At 33.9% G+C, this 26,451-nt stretch overlaps 2 protein-coding genes across 3 annotated transcripts in view; both read left to right on the top strand.

Moving 5' to 3' along the window:
- LOC120337673 (protogenin B-like) overlaps positions 1-5,466 on the top strand; it is a 33,687-nt gene extending 28,221 nt beyond the window's left edge. The window contains exons 24-25 of the mRNA XM_078109917.1: positions 249-342; positions 1,096-5,466. Coding sequence (XP_077966043.1) covers positions 249-342; positions 1,096-1,178 — 177 coding nt within the window. The 3' untranslated portion in view covers positions 1,179-5,466. The remainder of the gene's footprint in view (positions 1-248; positions 343-1,095) is intronic.
- A 4,332-nt stretch (positions 5,467-9,798) lies between these two features.
- Positions 9,799-22,711, top strand: LOC120342251 (palmitoyltransferase ZDHHC9-like). Of its 2 annotated transcripts, none has more exons than XM_039411008.2 (10): positions 9,799-10,007; positions 10,733-10,854; positions 13,558-13,679; positions 14,496-14,665; positions 15,493-15,663; positions 17,134-17,271; positions 17,808-17,859; positions 18,380-18,482; positions 19,315-19,551; positions 21,688-22,711. In XM_039411008.2, exons 1-10 carry the CDS (start codon positions 9,965-9,967, stop codon positions 22,144-22,146), a joined length of 1,617 nt encoding a protein of 538 aa, XP_039266942.2. In that variant the 5' UTR covers positions 9,799-9,964; the 3' UTR covers positions 22,147-22,711. The 2 variants fall into 2 exon arrangements, with proteins under 2 accessions (XP_039266942.2, XP_039266952.2); XM_039411018.2 differs by having other exon boundaries at positions 19,315-19,526; positions 21,688-21,768.
- Positions 22,712-26,451: the final 3,740 nt, after the last annotated feature.

Below are 26,451 nucleotides of genomic sequence, written 5' to 3'. Positions count from 1 at the left end.
GTTTGTCGTAAATTGAATTATTGCATCATTCATAATTTATTTGGCTTCCTCTAAGTAAGAACTAGAACATTGCATCAATAGTGCTTTCCCGGGAGTTTTAATAGCCACTGACATTCGATAAGAGGTTGCGGCTCCAAGTTGGTTTGAGTTTGACGGAAAGGACACCAAATGGTTCTTTCAATGCTAAAGGTTGCCGACCCGTGGCTTAGATCTTATGTGATAAGTATATACCTTTTCTGATTTTTTAGGATTATTCATGCAATCAACCACTTGTTCTATCCCACCCGATACCAGATCATAAAAGTAAAACAACATCAACTACCTCAGGAAGTTCAGAGCATGGTAAGGGATAAAAATAAATTTGCCACACTAAGTAAAATGACTAAGGCTAATTTACTGAAAACAAGTAACAGCTTTTCACTGCTAGTTTGTATGGAAAATGGTGGAAATTAAATTTTATGAAGAGCTGCTTACTTTTACTTCATATTAGACACTAGGAACCTGTGAGATTTGATCAAATAGAAAATAAAACAACTTGGAATTTTCATTCATCAAAATTAGTCGTAGTTACCTTATTGTATATCCCGGCTAATAATCTGACCAACACTATATGAGGGTATTTTCATCCCACCGCACTATGATCATAGGTAGAAATTTTGATGCTTTTTCTTTCAGTTGAGCACCAATGTATGTTTTGGTTCAAAGCTAATAATAACCCCAGAAAAAAATAGGTTGAGTTGCCCAATAAGCCATCCCCAGAAAATGAGGCCAAAAAATTGGGTCCAAAAATTCAGAAAACCACAGAAAAAATAAATAAGCCGAGAATTGGGTCCAGAAATTCAGAAAACTCGGGGAAAAAAATGGGCCCAGCCACCCAAAAGGCCAGCCCTAGAAAATAAGGCCAAAAAAAGGGTCCAGAAATTTAGAAAAAAAATGAGCAGAGACGGCAAATGAGACAACCCCAGAAAATCTGGTTGACATAATTGGGTCCCAAAATTCTGCTCATCAGCTGGAAAATACTGTATGAATATTTTGAATCATTGATTTCATGTTGTCCAGCTTCTACCTTTCTTGAAGCATTTTCTTTTCTTTCAGGCGGTGATTTGCAAACATTGTCAATCTCTAATTCAGCACCGACTCCATGCAAATCACAAACAGAAAACATACCTGGGCCTTAAATGTGAGACATTTTTGAATGATGCAGTAACCATCTCCTTACGGCTAAAAAAGTTTGAAGCAAATATATAGTGGAATTCCTATTATGTGTTTGATTCAAAGCAGTACAAAATGAAATATTCAGGATTACCTCATCAATACAGAATATTTTAACCGGTATTACTCTCAAGATTTATTGGATCTCCAACCTAAAGATGTTGTTTCTTCTATCTACCTCATTTTAAACAGCTTGTTGGTTGTTGCTTTTTCTACCTCATGAACTTTTTGCTACTCGTAAAAGGAAAAGGATGGTACGACAACTTAATAGAGTATGCTTCCCTACTCAATCATATCGTAGATAACTACGAAAGTATTAACTTTCCATCAGTAAAAAGCCTTCAATCCACAAGTTGTATTTTACAGCATTGCTTTCAATGTGCGTCCTGACTCCTGAGCACAGCAACTACACTTATTAAATATTGTGCTCTCTCTTGTTTGGTAGTACTCCCTCCCCCCCCTGGGAATTCGCAATTTTTTTTCTTACTTTTTATTGTCTTAAAAACCCCTACCTCATACCTTTTCTTTTAAATCAATGTGCCGCTGCACGAACAATTTCTGTTTTTTCAGTTTTTTTGTGTGCTCTTTGTTATCCGTCAGTGCTTGTGTTACATTTTTAAATTTTCGTATGTTTCTACCAGTCATGACAATGCCATCAATTATCTATTTTGATGCGTGTGTATGTATAACAGAATCGAGTTAAATTTCTGGATTTTTTGTACTACTTTGTGTCGATTTACTTTTATTACTTTTGAGGCTTTAGAACCACATGCTCGCTCCTCTTTTTAGGTACCGTTATGTCTAAACTGACCCAACAATGTTATCCTAGCTATTTATCCTTGATTTATTCGATAAAAAATTTACGCTGCTTCTACACATTTGAGTTAGAATCCTGGCAATTTTGAAGTGCTGAATTGTACAATTCAGTGGCAGCATGGATAATAATTATAATTCTTGAATCCTATATCATCCAACCTGGTGCGAACTTTCACTAATAAACAAACCACTGCTAACTTTTAGATCAGATCGCTATTCAATTTTCAAATCTTAGAATTGTACTTCTTGTACCCACTGCATATCTTTGGTGCCATACCCTCTGAGCTGTCAAAATTGTTATTGTCTTAGTGCTATTTTAATCTTGACTTTGTAGCGCTGTAGATTTTCTAAATTTTGGTGCTTTGCCTTTCCATGTTTCTAAATGTTCCACTTCGTGAGTTCCTTTTTAATTAATATCTGAATGTCTACTTTATTGTTTCAGAATGTTCCATGCACAAGTTCTTGTTTGATAAATAGCTGTATTTTTAATCTTTTCCTCTACCATAGATGCATAAATGGATAATTTATTCAGCATCAAAAAAAATTATTAATTTTAATTTAAATCCCGATACATAATACAAAGAGACTAATTTTGGGTGCTTAAGGGTGAAAATACAAATTGTGCGTTACTAAATTATTTGATATTTTCAGTTGAAAATATTAACTGTCCACTTTATCTAGTGTTTTTTAGAAAATTACTAAAATTACTCTGTACTTATTTTTACATTCAGTACCTTATACTCATAGGCGTAGCTATTATTTGGTCAAAGAATTGAGTAAAATAATTAAATGATCCCAAACTTATTGATATCACCAATGGAGAAATAAGTTCATTTTTCAAATGAGAATGTTTTTAAGTAATAATTTTGAAAATTAATTCAATCAATTTTGTAATTGTCCTATGAGATGGATCACACATGATTATCTATGGTGGTTACTAGCTTTCATGCTGAATATGTTCAGATCAAGCAGTCTGGCAACAGTCACACATACTGACACAGGTATTTTGCTGGTTTCTTTGGTTATTATTATTTTTTATATTTAATCGTGCCCCTGCGGTGTGGTCATTGCTACCATATAGTATCTCAGGGACCGGTTGTACTTTTGTGCAGCTGTATTTTGTATATTTGTAAATAGGTGTATTTGTTTTTTCTCGAACATATGATGAATCTGCTTCAAAATTTGTTTTGGGATAGATTTGTCTGTGTTTGCATGTCATGTTAAAATCTTTTGATCACCTAATCCTTAAGACTTTTTGATAATTTTGCTGTAGACAATAATTTTATTGAGCTTTAGATTTAGATTTATTTAGACCGTAGATAAACCAAGCAGATAGACATTACAGACACACGCTTTTAGTTTCATTCATTATCAATTTTATTCTTAAAGAGCTGTTATTAGTTTCCACATCAGAATGGGCTTATTTAAATATATCTCAGTATTTGCACCCATAACCTCTGCAATTTTATTAATTTTCAAGTGCAGCAGACACCAGCTAATATATAAAAACGATATTGTGCTACCTCTATACCAACATGCTATACTAGATTTTTATCAAAACATATTTTTATCAATGTAACACTTTGCAACCACCTGACTAAGCTAATTACTTGAACAACATCGTATTAATATGTTATGTTCATTGGTAGCACGTACATCCATATCTGAATGGAAAACGGGTGAAAATGACGCAGGACATTTGCACTTGCATACTTTTGTGCGTATAGATTGTGCCCATGAACATTTGGTTTTAACAGAAGAACATCAATTTGCAAGGTGGCCGACCACGGGCGCTGAAAATTCATTTCAAATTGAAGAGGGAAAATAAAAGTATCTGTAAAACCTACCTCCATGCATTCATAGACTTAAAATTTCATCAATTTTTTTAGTATATACAGATGTAAGACGCTTTTATAGAACAGCATAAAAATACTACGAATATTTATAATTGAGAATTGTGTCATTTCCGAAATTGGACTTGAACTATTATTTAACTTCTAATGAGGGCCAATATGACTGACATGGCAAATATTTAAAAATGATTACAATTTTTTGTTTGTCATCGTTAATTCCAAGTACCGTATTTGTTTTTGTTATATATCTTATGTTTAATTTTTCTAACACTTCCTCTTTTTTTCTTTTAACCACCTGAAAGACGAACATGTGTGTTTTTTCCTTGTTTACTGTTTGACATTTTCAAATATGTTACAGTGTAATCAATTGATGAAGACTCGAATTTGTTTTGTTTTATTGCTGAATGTGACATATTTTTCTGTTGTTGTCCATTATAACCTTACCTCAATTGTTTTGTCCAGGGATTTAATGTTTTTATATAAATTTTCTTACCCTCAATTTTGACACATATTTTTAATAGTTGCCTCATTTTTCCATTTCAAAGAACTTTCATGGTTGAGTGGGAAGTTATTTGTTCGTTCGGAAATGTTCGAATTAATAATTAATTCCCTATATTCCAAATGAGCTCGCTTTGCTAATGAATGAGTCAATGCTCAAGTTTACATACCTTAATGAGACTTTATTATTGGAACACTGTTGAAAAAATGCAGTTAGGTGAATATTTATTACTAAGGTGAACTCATATGCCTATCTCTCAGTCTAATTATTTAGAAGTTTTCCACCATTCTACATGTGATAATATTGCGCTACCCAAGTGACATAGAAATTCGTATATAAATTACCTCAAAATTTAAGTATCTACAAATAAGGATCAGCATAATGCTTTAAAGTGCATAATAGGTAGATTCATTTGATTCCGGTAGGTTTATTTGCCCATGAGAAAATTATTTAAATTAGATGAATATTTTTAACAACCTCTTATATTCATCTGATGTCTATTGTGTCAAAATTTAACCTTTTCTATTTTATTCCCAGTTGAAGCAGGTTGTCTGTTATTATTTTTTCAAAAGCTTCTATTTTCAAGTTTTGATTATATTGGAAACAATAATACAGTGTGTACTTACTTAGTATGTGGTAGGCATGTATCGAAAAATGCCACATCTATATCCGATCTTAAGTTGTTGTAATCTACTCAATGACCATCATACTTGATTGTGTCAGTAATGATGAAAACTGAATGTGTATAAATGTGGTTTTCGTACTACCTCAAAATATTGTTCGTTTGTATTTGTTTTTATTATGTATTATTTAATATTTCATGTCACCTCAAAATGATTGTGTAAGAATACTTTCCAATATTTTGGTCGACTACCACCAGAATGTGTGTTTTGACCAAGCTGGTTGTAAATCAAATTAAAGCTTCAAGAAGAGCCTATTCCTCCCAGAATCCAGTATCAATCCTCATTCTTATTTGAATGGAGATTTTTTGATATTTGTTGACAAACCTGTTTTAGTATGTGTCGTATCTCTTTGTGTTATCTTACTAATAAACATTAAATAAACATGTTATACCTCATCGCACAACGAGGTGTGCTTGCTTTTTGTTTGTCATAGTTTCGTCTCTTCTAACAAGTGAAAGGTTAACATACAAAACTAAGATAAAGATGAAAAGAAAGATAATTCACGTTGCAGGCATGAGTTATCACAAAAAATATCTGGAAATTGAACCACACTTCCAATGGCAGGTCTTAATGTTAACTGTTTCCACTTTCTCTAAACTTCCACGAACCTGTCATAGTTTCTTCTACAAGTAACGGTGAACTTGAATGCATCAAATTCTCTCACATGAGCAGAATCATAAATTTTTCTGATAGTTCTGACAGCAGACTTGGCAGGTCTGGGGTATTTTTGTTAAAATAAACGCATCACAGGGGAACAGGGACTGGCAGGAAATTCGCACTCCCACGAAGATCGATATGGAAAGTTCGGACCTCCTGAAGTATGCGCACAACCTTAACTCAGTTTGTGAACCAGGTTATGCGACATCCAGCAACCATGATTTTATCTCGAAATGCGGTTGATAGATCTTGTCGTGGGCATCGTTGTAGGGTATTTTACAAAGATTTGCATGTTGTAAATGACGCGATTACGAATATGTTTTTGCGAATATGTTAATTCAGAAAAAGCGCAATTAGTGCCAATCAAAATCTCAACATATTTTTGTAAATGTCACACTTGGCAACCCGTAATGAATCTAATCACCTCGAACAACATTCGACGGCACGTACATTTATACTCGAATCGTCATCTGATACGACGAACGTTGATATATATCAGGAATTGGATAGAAGTTTACTTTATTCATCAGTTGGAAACCCGAAACCCACGCACGCATCCATAAAAAAGAAAACTCAAGAGTGCCATATTACCCCACCCACCCATCGCCTCCCCTTGTAGGGTAAAACTGTCTGTATAAGTGACCCTATTGTGTTATTATTTATAGATGTCGTCTTGTCAGTGGATTAAACATAACTGAAGTTCCTGGAAAAACACCAGACTATAACTAAACGTACGGCACGATGTGTAAAAAACAAAATATGCCAGCTCCAGTAACAGATACGTCTTATGTCGTACTCTTAACTCGTAACGTAACATATATAAGACTGCCAAAAACCAACGCCGCTGCTGCTTGTCTGAACAATGCAAGGTGATGTAGATATGTTGATGGATACCTATACGGCGGTGTGGCTCAACGGGCTAAGCGTTAGGAATACGCTCGCCACCGCACCTCTAATTACTCTGCGTGGGTTCGCAGGTTCGAATCTCATGCAGGGATGGTTATGTGCGAGAGGATTGCTGGACTCCTCGCCGTCGTTGGGTGGTTCACGTAACCGCTGGTCGGTTACGGCTTCCTCTACCACCAAGTCCATGCTTCCGAAAACAAACAATACAGTAAAACTAATCCCATACCCGACTTGGAATGGTAACCGGACGAGAGGCCGTGGTTCGCCATATGAATAAGCCGTCTTATCGGCTTTCCTCTCCCCCGGGATAAATATGTAAATCCTATCCTATACATGGGAAACCTAAGCATTACGTTCATTGAGGTGTATTAACCTCAGTGATTACGTTGCTGGTAACATTCCTCTGGCGCAACCAGCTTTCAGGGTTCAAGCGGTTATCAACGGCAAGATCAAGGCTAGTGGTATTACTACGCTCATGATTCCATGACATATAATTATATATAATCATACTTTAAATTTGGCTCGCTTTCGTGTCTATTCTTCCTATTTTCATTGCATCGCTTTTAATTGGATTATATGTGTTATATTATTTTGTTTTACAGTGTTGTACTTAATTGGAAGATACTGCTTATTGATTTCTGTTTCAATTTGACTGCAATCATTTAGATTATGGATGCTATGTGTTCATTTGAACTGCTTGATTCTTTTTTATGTGTTCGAAATTGAAGACTTCCGCAAACCGCTAGATTATATGATTCTGAATGCATTGCCATGCCAAAATTGCAGGAAACGAGCAGCGTCTTTAGTGTGAAATATCAATCATATTGCCAAATATTTTCCTGCATGTAAGCACTAGAGCGGGATACGCTGCAACTTCATAAAAATTGAAAAACAAAAACAAAGATAAAATTGACATTTTTGATACAAAATGTGAGAAGTTCTTGAATTTTGGTTCATGTGCAAAATATTGTTGTATTACGGTTGTGCTCTCTGGTTGTCCTGTGCAATCTTTTGCACACCCGTCACCAGAGGGAGCATTAAGGGCTGACTTCTTGGAATACCGGTACAGTACTGAAATAGCTATCTTGCGTTCTAGCTCAAAGCGTCGGCGAGTTTTTCCCAAGGAATTCCAGTAAAACTACGCTATGACAAAAGTAGCAGTTGATAGTGTTTTTATATACTTATTTCCCGTGGCAGTACGTCAGCTTGCGCTAACGTTAACATACTCAGTCTTGCCTTATTGCAGTATTGGACAGAATCTAATGATTCTGTGATTACACTTATCACGGTTAATATGTCAACCAGTCTCATTCCAGCATTCAGTAATATTTTATTTTTAGGACAAAAGTCTGACAGTCTGAAGGCAGAAAGATGTTTGATTGCAGAATTTATAGTTAATCATTGGTAAATGGGAAATACTGAAACACCTGTTTTATAAAGTAACTTACAGTAATAGTTCTGTAGTTTATAACAGTCTGACAGTGGTTCCCAACCTTTTTTCAAGCGATCCAAAAAAAAAAAATTCTTGCGAAACACGGATATGCTCAAAGATTAAACGTGTAGTACTTTTATGAATAACATAAACAATCAATTTTATATAACAGTTATTTCCCCAGAAATTACTTTAAAGTGAGAAAACTGCTGTTTGCCATCAGCGAGTTTTTGAAGTCTACATGTGGTTTTACTTATTCAAATTGAATGCTGCCGAGTTCTTAGGCAGTGATACTTCCCACACATGCAATCACTATTCTGCTATTAGGGCAACACTTCAATACCAAATAGAAAATATACTATAAAATGTGTAATTTTTAGGTTTTTATTGAAAAAAGCCAGCGACCTGAGAAAATTTTCAGGCGACCCAGTTTTGAGTTCACAATCGAATGGGTTTGAATAGTGGTAAAGTGGTAAATATATGCGAGAGGATTGCTGGACGTAGTCGTAGGCCAGTCTGGATTTCATGGCCTTTTTGAACGAGAAATCGGGCGTGCAATCAGAAATTCCCGCGTGCAAATAAGAATTCCTGGGTGCAATTATAGCTCACGACGTGCAAAACAACTGCACTCGCGTGCAACTGACTTTGACATCAGATACCTCTCAATACATCCGCGTAAAATTACCGGTATCGGATAAAAAATACGTTGAATCAGAGAAAAAATGGACGTTTGACCTTTGACCCCAAACATTATTTCTACAGTTTGTTGCTAATTTTGAGAGTGTTTGTGCGACTTTGGATACCGGTACTGTTCAGTACATCCGCGTAAAATTATTGGACAAAAAATACGTTGAACCAGAGCAAAATGGACATACTTTGTCATTAATTTTGGTAGTGTTTTTACGTAGAATTAATGGATAAAAAATACGTCAAATTAGAGCAAAATGGACGTTTGACCTTTGACCCCAAACATTATTTTCATACTTTGTCACTAATTTTGGGAGTGTTTGAGCAACTTTAGATACCGGTACTGTTCAGTACATTCGTGTAAAATTATTGTATGAAAAATACGCTGAATCAGAGCCGTACTTGGCCATTGGTGCGGAGGCGATCTTTTCGTCCATGACTATTCTCACAGGATTCCTATTTCCTATCATTCAACACGATATGGACCTTTCCCCGAGCATCGACTTCCTTGTTTACTTCGTGACATTGGCCAATCAGCAAGATGCAAAAAAGGACGTAACAATGAGAGGAATTTTTCGCGGGTCAAAGGTTGGGGAAAGGTCCATGGTCTTTTTGCTTCGCAATATTTCGATCAGACCAAATCTTGCAGGCTGGTATTTGTCGACAATTGTGGAGTTATAATATTTTGGCATCTTTATATTACTGGATTATTGATTTTAAAACCATTTAAACCGATTTACATTGGTGAGCAGTTGCAAATTTTCGGCGTGCAAAATTGATTTCGCTCGCGTGCATTTTTGCGGAGCGCTAGCGCCCTCGGGCGTGCACCTGCCATGGAATCCAGTCTGGGTCGTAGGATGGTTCATGTAACTGCTTGTTGGTTACCCCTTCCTCCAGCACCAAGTCCATGCGTCTGAAACAAATATCTGGCTAACTAGCCCCACATGGACTAATAACCGGACACAAAGTGTACCACTTTTTCATCAATCATTATAAACCTTTTTTCATTTTTCAACTTGTCACAATTTTTAAGTAGGGCAATTTACCTTAAGCTTTAAATCTTGTTTTTCAGTTAGTAGTATTGTTTGATTTACGGATCATGTTCCTTGATTTTTATGTAGCCTTTAGGAACCTTTCCAATCAGTGACGCCACTGAATTACTATTTGAAATACACAACTATCAGAAAAATTTATGATTCTGCTCATGTGAGAGAATTTGATGCATTCAAGTTCACCGTTACTTGTAGAAGAAACTATGACAGGTTCGTGAAATTTTTGGGAAAGTGGGAACAGTTAAAATTAATGGATTAGAACTAGACATATTTTGATATAAACTAAATATTTTTATTAAAAGCTCTTAAGTTTCTTTTTTCTCTCCAGATATTGGGCAAATATTCTGTGGTTATATCGGATGCTATTTATAAATTGGTACTCCCGTAGTGTGTACTAGGTTAGGGTTAGGCCATTATTATATCAGATTTCCCTTATTTTAGTTCCATTACAATTTCGGGGACTGTCTGTTTTAGCCAAGTGAATATTCACCTGCCTATAGGTTTCAGTCCCTTTACACAACTTGTTGTAAAGTAGGCGAACAAAATTAGTTACACATTGGCCATTAGGTACACACACTTCTGGAATGCCTATAAATGTATAAATATCAGGACTTCATTGGATATTTTATATGCTGTTGATAAGGTGTGAGTAAGTGTATGATATCTTACTTATTGTCTTGATTTATTGATTAGTTGTATGGTGGCATTTCTATAATTTGCCCATAGCTGGATTGAGAAATCTCCAACAATTTCAACTTTAATGTTATCGAAGGACACATGTTTCCATTTTGCAGATCATCTGTTTTAAAAGGGTTGATCATTATTGGAAATCACGATCTTTTTAATTTTGCATAAATTATAACTAAACAGCAGAGAAATCAATTGTTCTCTCTTTCCAATTACTCATTTTTATCTAAATCACTTCTGTCTTTTAGGCAATCGTCATTTATCTACGTCATCACATACTGCTAATCGCCAATCCTCAAATTCTCAACAGAGGTTGAATGATGACAGGCCAGAGACTAGTCCTTACAAGCAACAACTTAAAAAGTGGCAGGTATTATTGCTGCTCTTCCATTGCTAAAATTTCAATATCCTCATTCATAATCTGTATTGTAAAGATGTTACTGGTGTTATATCTAATTCAGTAAGTTTCTGGGATATCTGTCTGATATTTTTATCTTTTATCTCAAATTCATATTTTGTCACATTTTTATATTAATTTGGTATTCATTGCTTTCAATTGTTTTCCAACTACTCTGGTGGTAAATTTGGGTAAATTAGTTTCAGTTTTCTATTTATATGACCAATTTTGATTTCTCATCAATTTTGTTAAACTTTTCATCCGATTCCAAAGCATATAATGTATACTTTGTTGCTTGCTTGGATAGCCTATACCTAGTACTTTGAAAAATCAGATTTTTATCTGCATAAATTCCAATCTAGAAACAAATTGTTTAGTATTTTTTTCACAGCTACTAATTTTAATAAATGCTGTGAATTTCCTTCTATACTTTCTTGCAGGATCGTTCTCATATTTCTCATAATAATATTTCTGGTTTAATAAAAACATGGCTAGTCAACAAAAAGAGAGCCATATTCAATTTTATATGCCTTTCTTGACATCACTTTAAAGTAGGTTGAAATTCACTTATACATGACTTTGCTTATTACCGTAGATTCTCATTCGTTATACTTTGTTGAAAGACACTGAATTACTATCTCATGTACAAAATTTCACACAGGTTATAGGTTGCTTTGGTTTAACATAGAAGGTGAATTTGGGGCACGGAAATTCAAATATAAGATAAGGCAAAAAAACTCCCACATTTTAAATTAAAATAAAATGTGGGAGGATTTTTGCCCCACCCTGTATCATTGAATATACATAAAAGGCTATCAGCGGCTATTTTTCTAATTCAACCAATCAATATCTCAGATACAGAATCTCTCAAGATACCGAATTTTGACTCTTAGTTAGTAGCCCTGTTTCTAGGACTACTATTTTCCAAAATTTTCTCACTCAAGCCTGCCCCTCAAAGCTAGTATAAATTTAGCAGAATTGAGCATTTTTCACCATTCGCCACAAAACCTTTGGCTAGTGCCAGAGTAAAAGTAAAGTATATATTGGCTGCACATAAACTAATCGCTATTGTGGAATAGACAGCCTGTCGCATTCTTTGATGTTTAAAAACTCAAGCTCATATGACAAATTCGTTTCTGTGACACACCAATATGCGAGACCAATCGTACTACTGATATATCTCTAAATCATGAAAAATTGACGATGAACCCAATATAGGTATTGATACGTGGTTAAATACATTTTATGATTGGGCATTTCAAGCCGTCTTTTCTGAAAGTCACACATAGATCACCATGAGGCAAGCCAGCAGTTAAACCTTGATTTGGGCTAGGGTATTAATTAAGAAGATCAACATCAAATTCCTTTGGAAAAATTGGATACTATTGGCCTTGAATAAAATGAGCAGATTGCTCATCAAAGGACCATTGTTAGTTACCGGTAGTTGATGTATTGCAATAAGAATATAGGGTGTCCATAAAGTCTGCAAAAATTTTAAAATAGCAAAGGGAATTTATCGATATCATATGTTGTTTTGGCCCTCACTGATGTATTAAATGAAGTAAAAATACTTGAAGAATTACTGAATAAAAAACAACAAACCTGGTTACGATATATTGAGAAATATTCATAACAAAATTGAAATTGTAAAGGGACACCCTGTAGTATAATATATTATAGTGAAAAAATTTTTTTTTTCATTTTTTTTTTAAGATATTAGTCATATATATAACTTATGATATTTGGCAATTGTCAAGATTAATTTCAATGTCCAATTGATTTACATCATTTTGATCCTGTTGAATTTCAAGTTTTTCCTTTAGTTTATTCCCTATATTATTGTATATTAAAATGCTTTTATAATGAATACCCTCATTATACTATATTTTGGATCTAAAATAATGATGCATTCCGGTGATCTGGAATCCAATATCCTGTAATCAATAAAACACAGTATTCCCATAATGATTGGCTTGTCATGCATAATTTTGTTTGCTGAATGCACAGATCATTATACTTCCTCTCAAGCTATCAATTGCAAATATCCCAGCCTCTTTACTAGTAAAATAATGAAATTTATGCATGTACATAAATGTATGCAGTAAATGCTATGAATTTTGATAAATTTGAGCGAATTATTGCGTCATCAAGTTTGATGAAAAACAAACCTATTGATCTTTAAAGTTATTTTGGTGTATGTGAACGATTCCCTACAGTACATTTTCAGCATTCTTCCGGAAAATTTATTTATAGAGTGGTTTTATAATTGTTGAAATCTATGAGGTTATAGCCATATTCCTATTTGTTTTTTTCATTTTTAATATTCTAAATTGATTAATTAAGCGTGCAAATCGTGCTTTTTTATATTACTCAATTTAACATACCAAGTTTTTTCTAATATTAACAAGTTTTGATGGAGTGACAATAATTTTGATTGCCTGGATCCTTAAAATAGGCAATTTGAACTTACTGTAAATAAAAATTCTGAGCTGTGAAGATGAATTTTACATTAATGTATTTCTACCACCGTAATATTTTGTAAAACTGTTATCACTCTCAAAATAATGAGAATATAATTCTTTAAAAACTACAAAATTCAACAAATGATTTTGTCTGAAATATAGGACATTGATATCTCATATTTTTATCACACTGGTAATCACATTTTTTTTTCAGGTGTTTCCAGGACGAAATAAATTTTATTGTGATGGTCGTATATTAATGGCACGACAGACTGGAATCCTTTATTTTACATTGTGCCTCATATTTGTAACTATCGCTTTGTTTTTTGTATTCGAGTAAGTATATTTTGTTCTATTAGAATAAGGAATCTCATTTTTGACATATTTATATAATAAAAACTTGAATAAGTTGAATCTGTCTCAATTTTGCCTATAATTGTATTATAAATATGAGGGACCGAGAAGAAGAGGTTTTCATAACCCCAAGTTTTTTTAGGTTGAATTCATGCTTCACAAAATTAAAGAATGTCACACAGGGAGTACCTGTATATTTATATACATCTTTAAATTTATCGCTCTTACCATAAAAACCAAGATTTATATATTGAAAATGAATGCTAGAAAAGATTGCTTTAATTTAATAATTTCATCCGTTTTGTAAATAAACTTCAAACAGTCAGATTATCAGTATTTTTGAGTATGTTTTTCATTTTATAGAAAATAAATTTTGATGAATACATAATAATTTAGTAAATTTCTGACTGGTATTAAATAAATTCGATCGTTAGTTTCAACATATGTTTTCTACGCTTCCTGCTTGTAGTTTGCAATTAATTTTCTTTAAAGAAGCTCAACATTATTTTGATGACTGCATATTAATTCAATACTATTCACTATTTGCCCTAGACATACTTTGATATGAATTCACCAAGTAATGGTGTCATTTTGGAGACCTACCAATGGCTTTTTTGTGGGTTCTAGTCAGTTTTTTTCTTTAATATGTGCTAAGCTAACTAGAAGGATTATTTTTTATTTTCAATTTCCTACTACCATAATTATTTGAATAGTTTAATTTTGTATGAATATAGTAAACCTTCAGTAATAAATAATTTTAATGCTGCTGTATAATATATACTGTTCTGTATTTTTAAGGTGCCGTTTGACTTTGGTACATTTGGATTTTGGTTTTATAATACCTATTGTCGCTGGTTTACTGACCATTTTTTCTGTCGCCTGTTTATTACGAACTGCTTGGAGTGACCCAGGTATTCTACCTAGAGCATCATTTGCTGAAGCTAACTACACTGAAAGGCAGCTGCAAGGTAATTATTATGTTTTATCATTTCGATTGAATGCCATCAGGGTTATGTGCGTATAAGCCGACCCCTCAGTTTGGCAACTTTTTTTTGAGTTTTGAACTTGCCTTTTATGCGAGGACGTCCCCTCGATGTCCTTCAATTGGATCCTGCCAATGTTTGGCAGTCTTATACCTGTATAGCTGTGCCATCCTCGTTGATGTGCTAAAAGAAAATATTAAAGATGCAAGGCAATAAAATTTATTGTTGGTTTTCTTCTCTTTTTACAGGTTTTTCTTGAATTAATTAGCTTATTTCCCTAACCCTAACCCAAATGGCTGAGCATGATGAGTGATGTCATCATGACTGACCATCACTATCTATGCGTGAACATGAAGTGACCATGTGCTCTCTTGGGTATTCAGTTTTGTCAGTGTGTTACTGGACTAATTAGGTTATGGTTAATTAAGGGCATTTACTAATCCGGGCTCTAATCCAAAAGGGCCAAACTTGCAAAAAGACTGGTTTGAGAAAATAAGAAAATATATATTTTTATTTTTTAAACTCCTGCAGCCTTTTATTGAAATATTCGGTGAAAAATGCTTTAAGCTATGATCAGAAGATACCAGCACTAGATAATTAAAGAGCATCTATTTCCTTGTAATGATTAAAAATAACTTTTTTTAAAAAAAATTCAACTTGCACCATTTTGTCTTGAAATCCTTGAATTATACATTTAATATACATTTAGACTAGGTTAACAATTTCTTCTTTCCTGGTATAAATATGACCAATCCCAAATTCTTATTTCAATTTGAAGAAAATAGTCATAAATTATATAATTTATATTCTAGCCCAACAAGCAAGTGAAGCAGCAGCTGCCGGTCAACAAGGATATCGACCACCTCCGAGAACATTAGAAATTGAAATAAATGGTGTTCCAATGAAATTGAAATATTGTTTCACATGTAAAATATTCCGTCCCCCACGAGCATCACATTGTAGCTTATGTGATAATTGTGTGGGTGAGTAACCATTAGTGAAGAAAATTTTGGATTTTGAGATTGAATCTGTTTTAGTTATATTTCTTTTATGTGCAATCAATATTCAAAATGTACCGGTAATGGATGTTTCCCTAAGCCTATTTATTTTCGTAACAATTACCAATCAGCAAAAAGTCAACGATGACATAACAATTAACAATTATATTTTTTGCAGCCGCTCAGACACTTCGTTCATTTAGTTTTAGACAAATATTCAAGCGTGGTTGTAAACATTGCCTCGTTTCCGCGGTTTTGCGTGTTATTTGCCAGTTTTCAGTTGTATTTCCAAAAATTAGTTGTAAATGAAGTCTTACAATAAGCTTTAGTTTAGTTATGATAATCAAATATTAGCCCTGGAAAACTAGGCTATAGACTAGGCTGAAGCTTTTAGTACGTAAAAGTGGCACATGGTTGTATATTTTAATGAAAATATAGGTTTTGAGCATGTAAATCAGTTTGTGAGTGTTAACTCTTCAAAATACTCACAAAATAAGCATCCAAGTCAAGGGTCGGGGAGACATCCATTGTGCCCATTTTGTCGGAAATGATTAATTGGGAAGTTGGTTTGAAAAAAAAAAGTCATCATGATTTCCATATTTCAAAATGTATCAAGTTGCCATAATAGATCATTTTTAATATGCGTTACTAAACTGTTGTTACATAAATTTTACAAATTGTTTTTTTTTTTCTATACATAATCTGACTGATATTGGAGAAACTTAACTTTTTGAATAATCTTTTATTGATGTCATACATAAATCGCCAAAATCCTACCAAACTATACTGGGAGCTTTCTGTGTAAATTTTAAACAGATGTAATTATCTTTGCTTTACTGTACCCTGTACACTTATTATCATTTCCCTTTATATTAGGACTGCAATTTGTATGTTTGTAAATGACCAAAAGTAGTTGTTCCTTTCGCACTATGCCATCTTTAGATGTTGGGGTATTGCTAATTATAACATAGCAGCAATTTCCAATTGGAGAAGAATTGCTCCGCAGTGGGGGATTCTATTCTTTTTGGTGGGGGAATTACAGAAATATCATATTCTGCTTTGTTTTACTAATATTTTTGACACATAAATTGTTTAAAACCCAAAGTGCAAGTAGCACGTAGCAGTCGCTAAGGAACTAAGATTGAAAATTAATGAAAACAGTTTATATGCGTAGTGAGGGAGTATTATTAAGGAAGAAAAAAGTTGGGAACCACTGTATTAAAGGATATCAGCATGGTGCCAATTGGGCTCCCGAAGTATGTTTACCAAGATGGCGCACAACCTGAACCATACTCTTGGTACACATACTATGTTCAGGTTGTGCGCCATCTTGGTGCACATACTTTTGGAAGTCCGACAAATGTGTATGCGTCACTGCGGCTATTACTAACTTTGATACATGTTTAAATCATCACTAACACCTTCTAAATTTGTTGTTATTTATCTATTTTTTAGATTGTTTTGATCATCACTGTCCGTGGGTTGGTAACTGCGTCGGTCGAAGGAATTACAAATATTTTTATCTTTTCGTTACTTCATTATCCGTGCTATGTCTTTATGTGTTTGCTTTCTCTATTCTTCATATTGTATTGTGTAAGTATCAACGAACTGTATCATTATTTCTTATTTTCCAAGTGTTAGGTCAAGCGTGACCTGTATTTACAGAGGTACGTTTTTTCTGTTTGCCCTATGACGCCGCATTATTTGTAGCTATGCTTGAATAGATTATGTACATAGTAACATATGATTTTTGATTCAGACTATTACAAAAGTGACTGATAACATATAGGCTACTCTAATACTATCATTACCAACTTTTTTTTACCTATCAATACTTTTCAAACTACCATGTTCATGTTATAATTCGAAGTGTTTCTAAAAACTAGTACTGTTACGGATATACCACTGATTGATTGAAATTGTGGTACTTGTGGTGTTCTTGATATTATAAATTGATTTTTTTATGAATGAATATGGATGAATGCCTCTAGATATCCCTATTCATGATTGGAATTTTCTCCAAATTTATTCGTAAGGGGTTGTGTGCCTTGATACCTTATTTTGAAGTTATTATTTCAATTTTAACAATACATTATATATAAATATATTTCTTTTTAACATTACAACAGTATCTAAAGAAAAGGGCAACTTTCTTGAAGCACTGAAGAACAGTCCTGGAAGATATCCTTTTTTGTGAATGATTGAATTTTTTTCATAGCTGGAGAGAGTTGTGTTGTTGATATAAAAGCTAGCCTAGTTGGTTGTTACATTATTAGATATCTTATATATATATTTTCCATTATAAAAGACCCAATAAACTTTTTAATCAAATTAGGATCTTAAGACATTTACTGTTGTTTTTTACGTGATAATTTGGTAAATTAAGAATGTATGTAGACTGACCCAAATAAATCAGAAACCAGATCATTTGAAACATGTTATCAGAGAAAAATGACTTTTGTGAAAAGCGTCCTAGATTACTGAAACTTTTGCGTACAATCATACACAAACAGTAGTTCAAGTTTAAATTCATTTTTAAGGAATCAGAAATTTCCTGGGGTCTATTTTTTTTAGGGGGAGGGGGGCTGAAGGGTCACTCTGTAGTTGGTTCAAATTATTTCTAAAACTGTGCCCATATTCTTTTTGGAGTTATTTGAAAGTATCTGAAGTCATAATTTCCTTGACTGCTTTTCATATATACTGTGCTAGAAATATTGATATGTTTCTTCAGTATTTGGTCAGTTATTGGTTTATCCGGATTTCATTCATATCTTATCGCACTTGGCATAACAACGAATGAGGACGTAAGTATATTCAATAAAAAAAATTTTGCTTTTTGCTTTGTAACTATAGACATTGTGTGAAAGTATTTCGCTATGGTCTTTCAGTCTTATCATTTTCTTGCAATTGGAAATTGATAAAGCTTCATATGTATGTATAATATGATGATGTATATCAGGAATTGTGAACCACTGATCTTTGTGACTCACTGTGTTTTTCGATGACCAACCAGACCGCATATCAATGTATAAAAAACTTACAACATTTTGGTGAATTGTTTTTGTCGTGTGACTGTTATTCATACTGTGAACATCTTGGCCTCAAGTCTCGCAAATTTCCCCTATACCAAAAGTATCTGTCGATACATCGACCTCTCATGCTACCTTGCTAACCCGATGTTGAAGATAATTGATATAGTGAAGCTGCAATACAGTGTGCAATTTCAACATTGATGACTACCGGGTTTGAATTTGTGTGGTGTCAGTGAAAAAATGTTGAAATTCACGCTTAGAAAATAACCAAAATGGATTCTAGCACATTGTACTATCATTTGAAATACTGTTAAATACAAGAAGTTTACTTTTTATACCATACACATGGGAGATGGAAACATAATTTAATTTTGCATGTAATTTGCCATTTTATCCATGTCAGTTTAAACGAATCCTATTAAAAGTACATTTCAGATCATGATGAAATGGAATCATTTTATTGTAATCAATTTTCTATTCCACCTAAATGAATTGTATTCCTTGGATTGTAGTTTTTGGGGTGTTGTAAATTGTAATCACCCTGAACTAAATAACGATATACTTCCATTTTGTTACTTATCTAACAACTCAATTTTTCGTCTAGATTAAAGGAACGTGGTCGAAGAAAAGAAACAAAAATGCTCGAAATCCATTCGATCAAGGAGGTTGTCTCTCAAATTTTAGGTACATCCTTTGTGGGCCTGTACCCCCATCTATGATTGACAGACGAGGTTTAGCTGTCGAAAATGCAGATCTAGAAGAGGTTATTGAAGACGCTGGAGCTGGACCATCACAGGGAGTCTCTAACGGAGTAACGTATGTTGCACAGCCAAACAAAATGGTTAGAAATGATGCTTGCTGATTTTGTCTTTGTCTAACAGCTTGTCAGAATTTGCTGCCCAGGTTTAATTATGCTGAAGCTATATTTCTAGCTAATGTTAATGTTTCTTGACTATCTGATTTTTTCTCGACATGCATACATTCATTCATCCAAAAATACCACTTAAATCTACTAAATGGCAGTTTATTTCACCCGGTAGTTAAATTCTGAGTAGCTGTTTATGAATCCATGTTGTAGACTAACTGTATTTCATGTCTTGCAATCAAATTGAGTCGTAACTTGCTTACAATTACAAATTAATATACCTTGTACTGCTTTTGAAGTGAATGGAAATTTATGTTTTTAATTTTGTGTTTATTGTTCACTTTCAACTCTCAAGTCCAGTAAGCAGCCATTTAAACTACGACTTCTGTAATGGCCATTTTTTTGGTTCAGCAAAACTTCTCTAAATTATCTGTCGGTGTGGATTTACTTATTATGGTAATATAGGCCAACGGACTTATTACAGAAACCAGATCATTTGGAACATATTGTGGAGATAACATAACTTTTGCACAAAGCGCCGTAGATCACTCAAACTTTTAGGTACAAATACAATATTAGGCAAACTGAAGTTTTTAGGTTTAGAAATGAAATATCTGGTATGAATATGAAATAATAAAAATCACGAAAACTATCCTAAAGAAGGATCAGAAGCATAAAGCCTGGTTCACAAGCTATATTTTATGTTTGGAAATGGTCATTTTAAATCATTTATATTTACTGGTATTGTGATATTTGGCCTCAATATTAATTCTACATGTATCTTATTACCATAACATCACACTTCCTTTGCGTATTAATTTATCCCTAATCAGGATAATAACTTTAAAGCCTGGAATATCTGTTTGCATGGGACAATGTATCAAGGATGATTATGCCTTTTTATTGGTATATATTATTATTTAGCTTTAACACTAAGTTTTGCATTTGCTATAGCAGCATATTGTTACTATGGTCATATTACCTCTCTTGGGCCTAATTACGGTGGCCGGCGTACTTACCATTGCTCGCTTTGACGGCTATAACCGCAAGATTTTTAACCCTTACCCAATGGTGAAAATATAGCATATAAAAAGTGATCAAATATTAATAATGCATAAAATGATTCATTTTCCTAATGAACACTTGGGATCGCCACCACTACTTCTGACTCAATTCCATTTAACTATGTTGTCATGTTCACAATATACACTGTCATTTTCTACAATCTTTAGACTTGATTTCTACCTCCTCATGATGAACTTTTTTTTGAAACATGAAGACATGACTTCATAAAAGTCAGAAAATTAGCATAAAAATACAATTACCTAACCTTGTGTGTAGGGGCTCCTAAGCAGTGCAGGTTATACTGCTCTCAACTAAAACCATTACTCATGCAATATGATATAATACACCAATTATGATTTACAATAATGCATGGAATCGTAGCTATTTCTAATCAACCTAATTAACTTTCCTTGAAATCACTATTAGTGACCTGGTTGTACAGTGAATTGTGTGTATTTTGATGTTATTAATATTCTGTGCTGTGCACTGGCATGAGGTGGTTGTGACCTAAACAATGTCTAATTTACTTATTTGGTATTTCGAGTGTATTTTATTTTATCAGTTAATTAAATAACGACTTTGCTTCAATATTGATTCAGTTTAACACAAAAAAACTCTTTATCAGAATTCCCAAATTTGATATTCAAGTTTAATTTTAGATTCCCTAAATGCAAACTCAACAAAGCGTTGGGACTGCGATTGCCATTGCATATCTGATTACCCTATCTGGGTAAACATGTTCGAATGTTGTGTGGGATAATTATGTTCAAGAGCTAAACTTGTAGCTGTCAAAGGGTGGTTAACATAAGTGCTGGTCGGTTACGGCTTGTTCTACCATCCAGTCCATGCATCTGAAATAAATAACTGGCTAACAATTCCTAGACCTGACATGGACTTGTAACCAGACCCAAGGTTTGCCATTTGATCAAGTCATATTGTCAGCTTTCCTCTTCCCAGGATAGATATCAGAATCCTATTCTATGTTATCGATATTCTAACCAAAATATAGCTGTTAATTTTTTATTTTTATTTTTTTTGTATTTTCAGGACAGTGGCGTAGTTAGTACTGAAGATGAGTATGACACAAAGGGTGCTAGTTATCCAAGACAACCCCAGTACCCAAAGCAACCTCAATATTCGGCTCCCGCACCATCTGGTCAAGTAACAAATGGGTTTGATAGCCTTGAACAAAGTCGTGCACCTCAATTTTCTGACAGTGGTGGTCCAATAGTGTCAGTATCACACCACTCTCACGAGCAATACAACACAAACAATTCATCTGCGATTGGTCCGCAACCTTGTTACGAATGTACATCACTATCGACTCCAATTTTAGCAGAAGAACGCGATTCGTCACCTTCTGTAACCATAGAACATTTAGATAGCCAAGCTGCTTTTGAGTTTGTAAAAGCTGCAAATCAGGGTGATGCTATCTCGCCTCCAAACCTTATAACAGCTTCAGAACCTAGTGACGAAAAAATAAATGGTATTAAAAGTAAAGTATGATGAAATTCAAATATTACTCAAATTAAGTGATTTACAAAAGATGAAAAGTCAAATTTCACAAAGAAACCCCTTTCAGACTAAGCAATCTAATGAACAAAATAATTGAGTTGAATTGGTATTCAACGGGGTGAAATTGATCAAAATGGGATATTCAAAGGATTTCTCTGCACTACCTATTGATTTTACTGAATTATTTTACCACTGGGTACTTGATTAAAAAAAAACAAGATTAATAAGTGCTGATAAATTTTTGTTTGATTCACTGCACTTAATACTGTCACTTGAGTTGAACATACTTTATAACACCAGTTTCATACACTTGTATAAAGAAAAAAAATGTAGTCAACTTTATAATTTTTCAATTTCTACGATTTTTTAATTATATACTGTATATTATATTGTGAGAAATGTGTATTGTCTATGATATGAGTCTGACTTCTTGTGGGAGCATGTTTCTATGAACAGTCTTCTGACTTATCTTCAGAAACTATGTCTTTTAACTGATGTATGTTGTTTTAGTTATAAAAATCTTGGGCAACTGCAAAAATACAAGCTCTCTAATTTATTGTTCATGTGTAATATGTTTTATCTATAGTGACTGGGTGGTATTCGACAGCGCTCTTTAAGAGTGAACACATAGCCAATCTCTCTCAGTTTTGTCTTATCAAATGCATGATGTGGATAGGATTTAGATCAGGGTGGTCTAGGCCCGCGGGCCACATGTGGCTCGCGTCACATTCGGAGCGGAATCAAAAAATCGCATTTCGTGTTGTTTCATCATGAAATTAACCAAAAAATTTTTGACATACCGTTGCATCACTAATGTCACTGAATTGACTAGTGTTATAGCTTGCTGAGGCAACTAGCGAAGTTTTTGGCAATATTGTGGCCCGCGAACAATGCAAAAGTTAATTTGTGGCTAGCGGAGCTGCCAATCTTGGACCACCTCGGTCCAGATGTTAGTGCCGTTAGGACACTGTTCAAATATTACCAGTACAGCGAGTAGGTAATATGTATGTTTTTAACTTTGCGTTGTGGATTTAGCAGTGATATCTCCCATTTTTATAGCTAGGTGGTACTGCTAACAGAGTTGTTCTCTAGGATCGTATTTCATAATGAGCTCAAAACTTAATGTTATAGGTTGCAAACTCTGTATTGTCAAGCCTTGGCTTAACTTTTCAGGCCGATATTAATTTTTCCTTCCAAGTTTGGTCAAAGCAAGTTCCCAAAAACTAAACTGCTAAGAATACCGATAAGAATGTATGACGCACTCACACTTGTACATAAGTTTATCTTTCTGGCAGAGATGCCGGGAGTTAGAGCTCAATAGAGAACTTCAAGTCAACACTGTCAGAAGAGTATCTAAATGAGTGAAAATGTCACAAGGGGAAATTTCTTTGGAAAAAGATAACATGAATTTCGGTACTCCTGAAGTATGCGTACCAAGATGGCGGACACCGGAACGTAGTATGTGTACTAGGTTAGGGTTACGCCATAATTTTATTCCAATTTTCCTTATTTTAGTTATATTACGTGTTCGGGGACTAGCCAAGGGACTCCTGTAGTATTTGTACCTGGAATTGTAGCCTAACCCCAACCTGGTACACATACTACGTTCCGGTGTCCGCCATCTTGGTTCACATACTTCGAGAGTACCCAAATTTCTTTAAAAAACAAAATCATCCAGCCCAGTGTTTATCATGACCCACTTGGCGCGGCCCGATTTTTCTCTCGACTCTCAGGAACTAAAATAAAAACTAAAGTAAAATTTAACAACACAGGAAATATTAAGAAGTGATAATATCTTTGATGAGACCAATGTGCTTGGATATCCTCGCACAAAAGATCGAATCTCGGCTCTATTTCGGCGATGGTGGATTCCATAATACTGGTTCCAAATCTTTCAAATTTAATCGATATTTTGTTCAAAAGTTAGTGTTGTAGTATGTGAAGTAAGGCCAAATTTTGTTGCTAGGAACGATTTTCCAAGCACGAAGCTATTTTATGAGTCATATTTTCGACTTTTTATTTTAATTCGATCCGAGCAAATCAAGGACAAATGAAAAAGTTCACTCCTTCACGTAACTGCGCTGCTGTGATGATTATTTATGATTTTTTATTTTGTGTATTTGTAGTATCTAGTGCTTTGAATATTTTTTTTTTTTTATAAATAGTAGCCTACGCTCAAAGGCTATAAACAATTCAATTCGTAGTTTAATATCATTCTATATGATCTTTTTGTGGCTTATTTTGTATGATTTGTCATTAAAACGCAAAAAAAAACGAATTACATAAAACTTGAAAACATTAAGCAGTGTTTTTTCTGCTATCGACACTGACATACCATGACATTATGTTAGAACATAATATAGGCATGGAATAATATATACACATAAACAAATACATGTGTTCGGTATTCCGCTTCATAGAATGACTCATTCAATTCATATCGAAACGAGCGCTTTGGGAAAAAATAAAAATACACAATCGTTCTTGATAATATATTTTTTATTTTAAAAATGTTTGCTGATTAATGGTTAGCTTTTGGTAACAAAGAACCATTTTTTAAATATTCTTATCAGATGAACGAACCCCTTTTAAAAAGCTAGTTCATTAATTATAAGGCACGGTAAATCAATTCCAAAGTCCAGCAGCCCGCCTACTTATTTAGTAACGTACGATGCTTCGTAACGATATATCAGATTATTTGCTAATTTAAAATAACGAGCAAAAAATTCTGCCATTTATCGTTATTTTTTTTTTATATCTAATCATATTATTCATCTTTGTTATCATTCGTATCGGTGAACAAGTATACACATTAATGAGGAGCACATGTCGGCTCAAAACCCCTCCGGCGTGATCAGTTTTTATTTATCAGATTTTATGTTTATACGTATAAAACGAATGCCTTGCCATAAAACCAATAGTTTGAATGTGTGAGGCAAATTGAGGGCATATATCTTGCAACTGTCTCCCAAACCACAGCGCCCCTGGGGGCACGTGGTTAAAGACCTCTTATTCCTATAAACACCGGGTGTATTTTAGTCACGGAACCACTAATGATAATAGTTTGCTATCAATCTGACTAATTCTGTTAAATCGTTATCCTAGGAGCAGAAATTATATTATATTTGGTTAAAATCAAATAATACATTGTCGCTAACTAGAAATATAGGATGGATTATTGGATATATTAATTAATTCCATACGTAATTACGAGATTTAAGTATAGAATTGAAAATCTGTAAAATGCACCTATATTTGGCGCACTACAGAAATTTTGCCGTCAATATAGCAATTTTCACGCAAGCATAGAGCATAAGTTATGTCGGATTATCGATAAACTCAATCCAGGCTCAGTGTTTATGACTGAAATACCGATGAATGGTAATTATGGGATTAGTTCGTTGTTAAATGTCAGTTTGATTTTGCTTTACTTTCTACAAAAACACGTTAAAAGGAGTTAAAAGGAGCAATTAAATTAAATTAGCGTAACTAAGCCAAATCAATATCCTAATTTCCTAGTGCCTAATTGTCGTTTCATTTTCAAGAAAATGACTCCTTTGCCAAGAAAGATTATGAATGGTAGATGATAGGTTAAATATTATGACGTAACACGCCACTCCGTCTCTTTCTTTATTTTAGCGTATAAAACTGATAGCGGAACTTCACAAGCCACAAGCGGCTAGCACGTCGTAGTACCATGAGGTTGAGACAAGATCTAGGCGATGATATCATTAAGTAGTACGTTTCTGTTTTGATTTTATATGCAATTTAGAGCCATCTGACCTTCTGAAGTATCACGTTTTTACAAATTTTCGTTTGACGAAAAGGATATATCTATAGATAAAAATGCAAAACTGTTGTTGTTGAGATGTAGCAGTTTTGAGATGAACAGGGAATTGAGAATGAACACATTGAGCGAAGGACGGAGATTTTTAGAAATTAGCAATCACTTTATATGAAATAGGTACGGTACATTCGGTTTCCGCATTTTTCAGTTACTCAGTTATTCAACGATTGGCTCAGTGGTAAAAGCATTAGAAAATCCTGTACATATTGAATACACAAAACCTGTTTTTTCAATACTATATGATTGCAGCGCTTTCTAGCGATCCCAAAATATGGATGCAATAACATCACATTGTATTTCATATCGCGTAAGGCGTAAACTAATATAAAGAGTATTTAATTCATTCTAATATATTACGGAGATTCAGACACTGAGTCGGAGGGATATAAAGGGCAAACTTAAGAACCTGTGATTTTCGAGATACCGACGACTGACAACGAACATTGCAT

The sequence above is a fragment of the Styela clava genome, chromosome 1 (genome assembly GCF_964204865.1).
Source record: "Styela clava chromosome 1, kaStyClav1.hap1.2, whole genome shotgun sequence".
Classification (NCBI taxonomy): domain Eukaryota; kingdom Metazoa; phylum Chordata; class Ascidiacea; order Stolidobranchia; family Styelidae; genus Styela; species Styela clava.
Note: the sequence above shows the minus strand (reverse complement) of the source record. Positions and strands in the feature narration are given on the sequence as shown.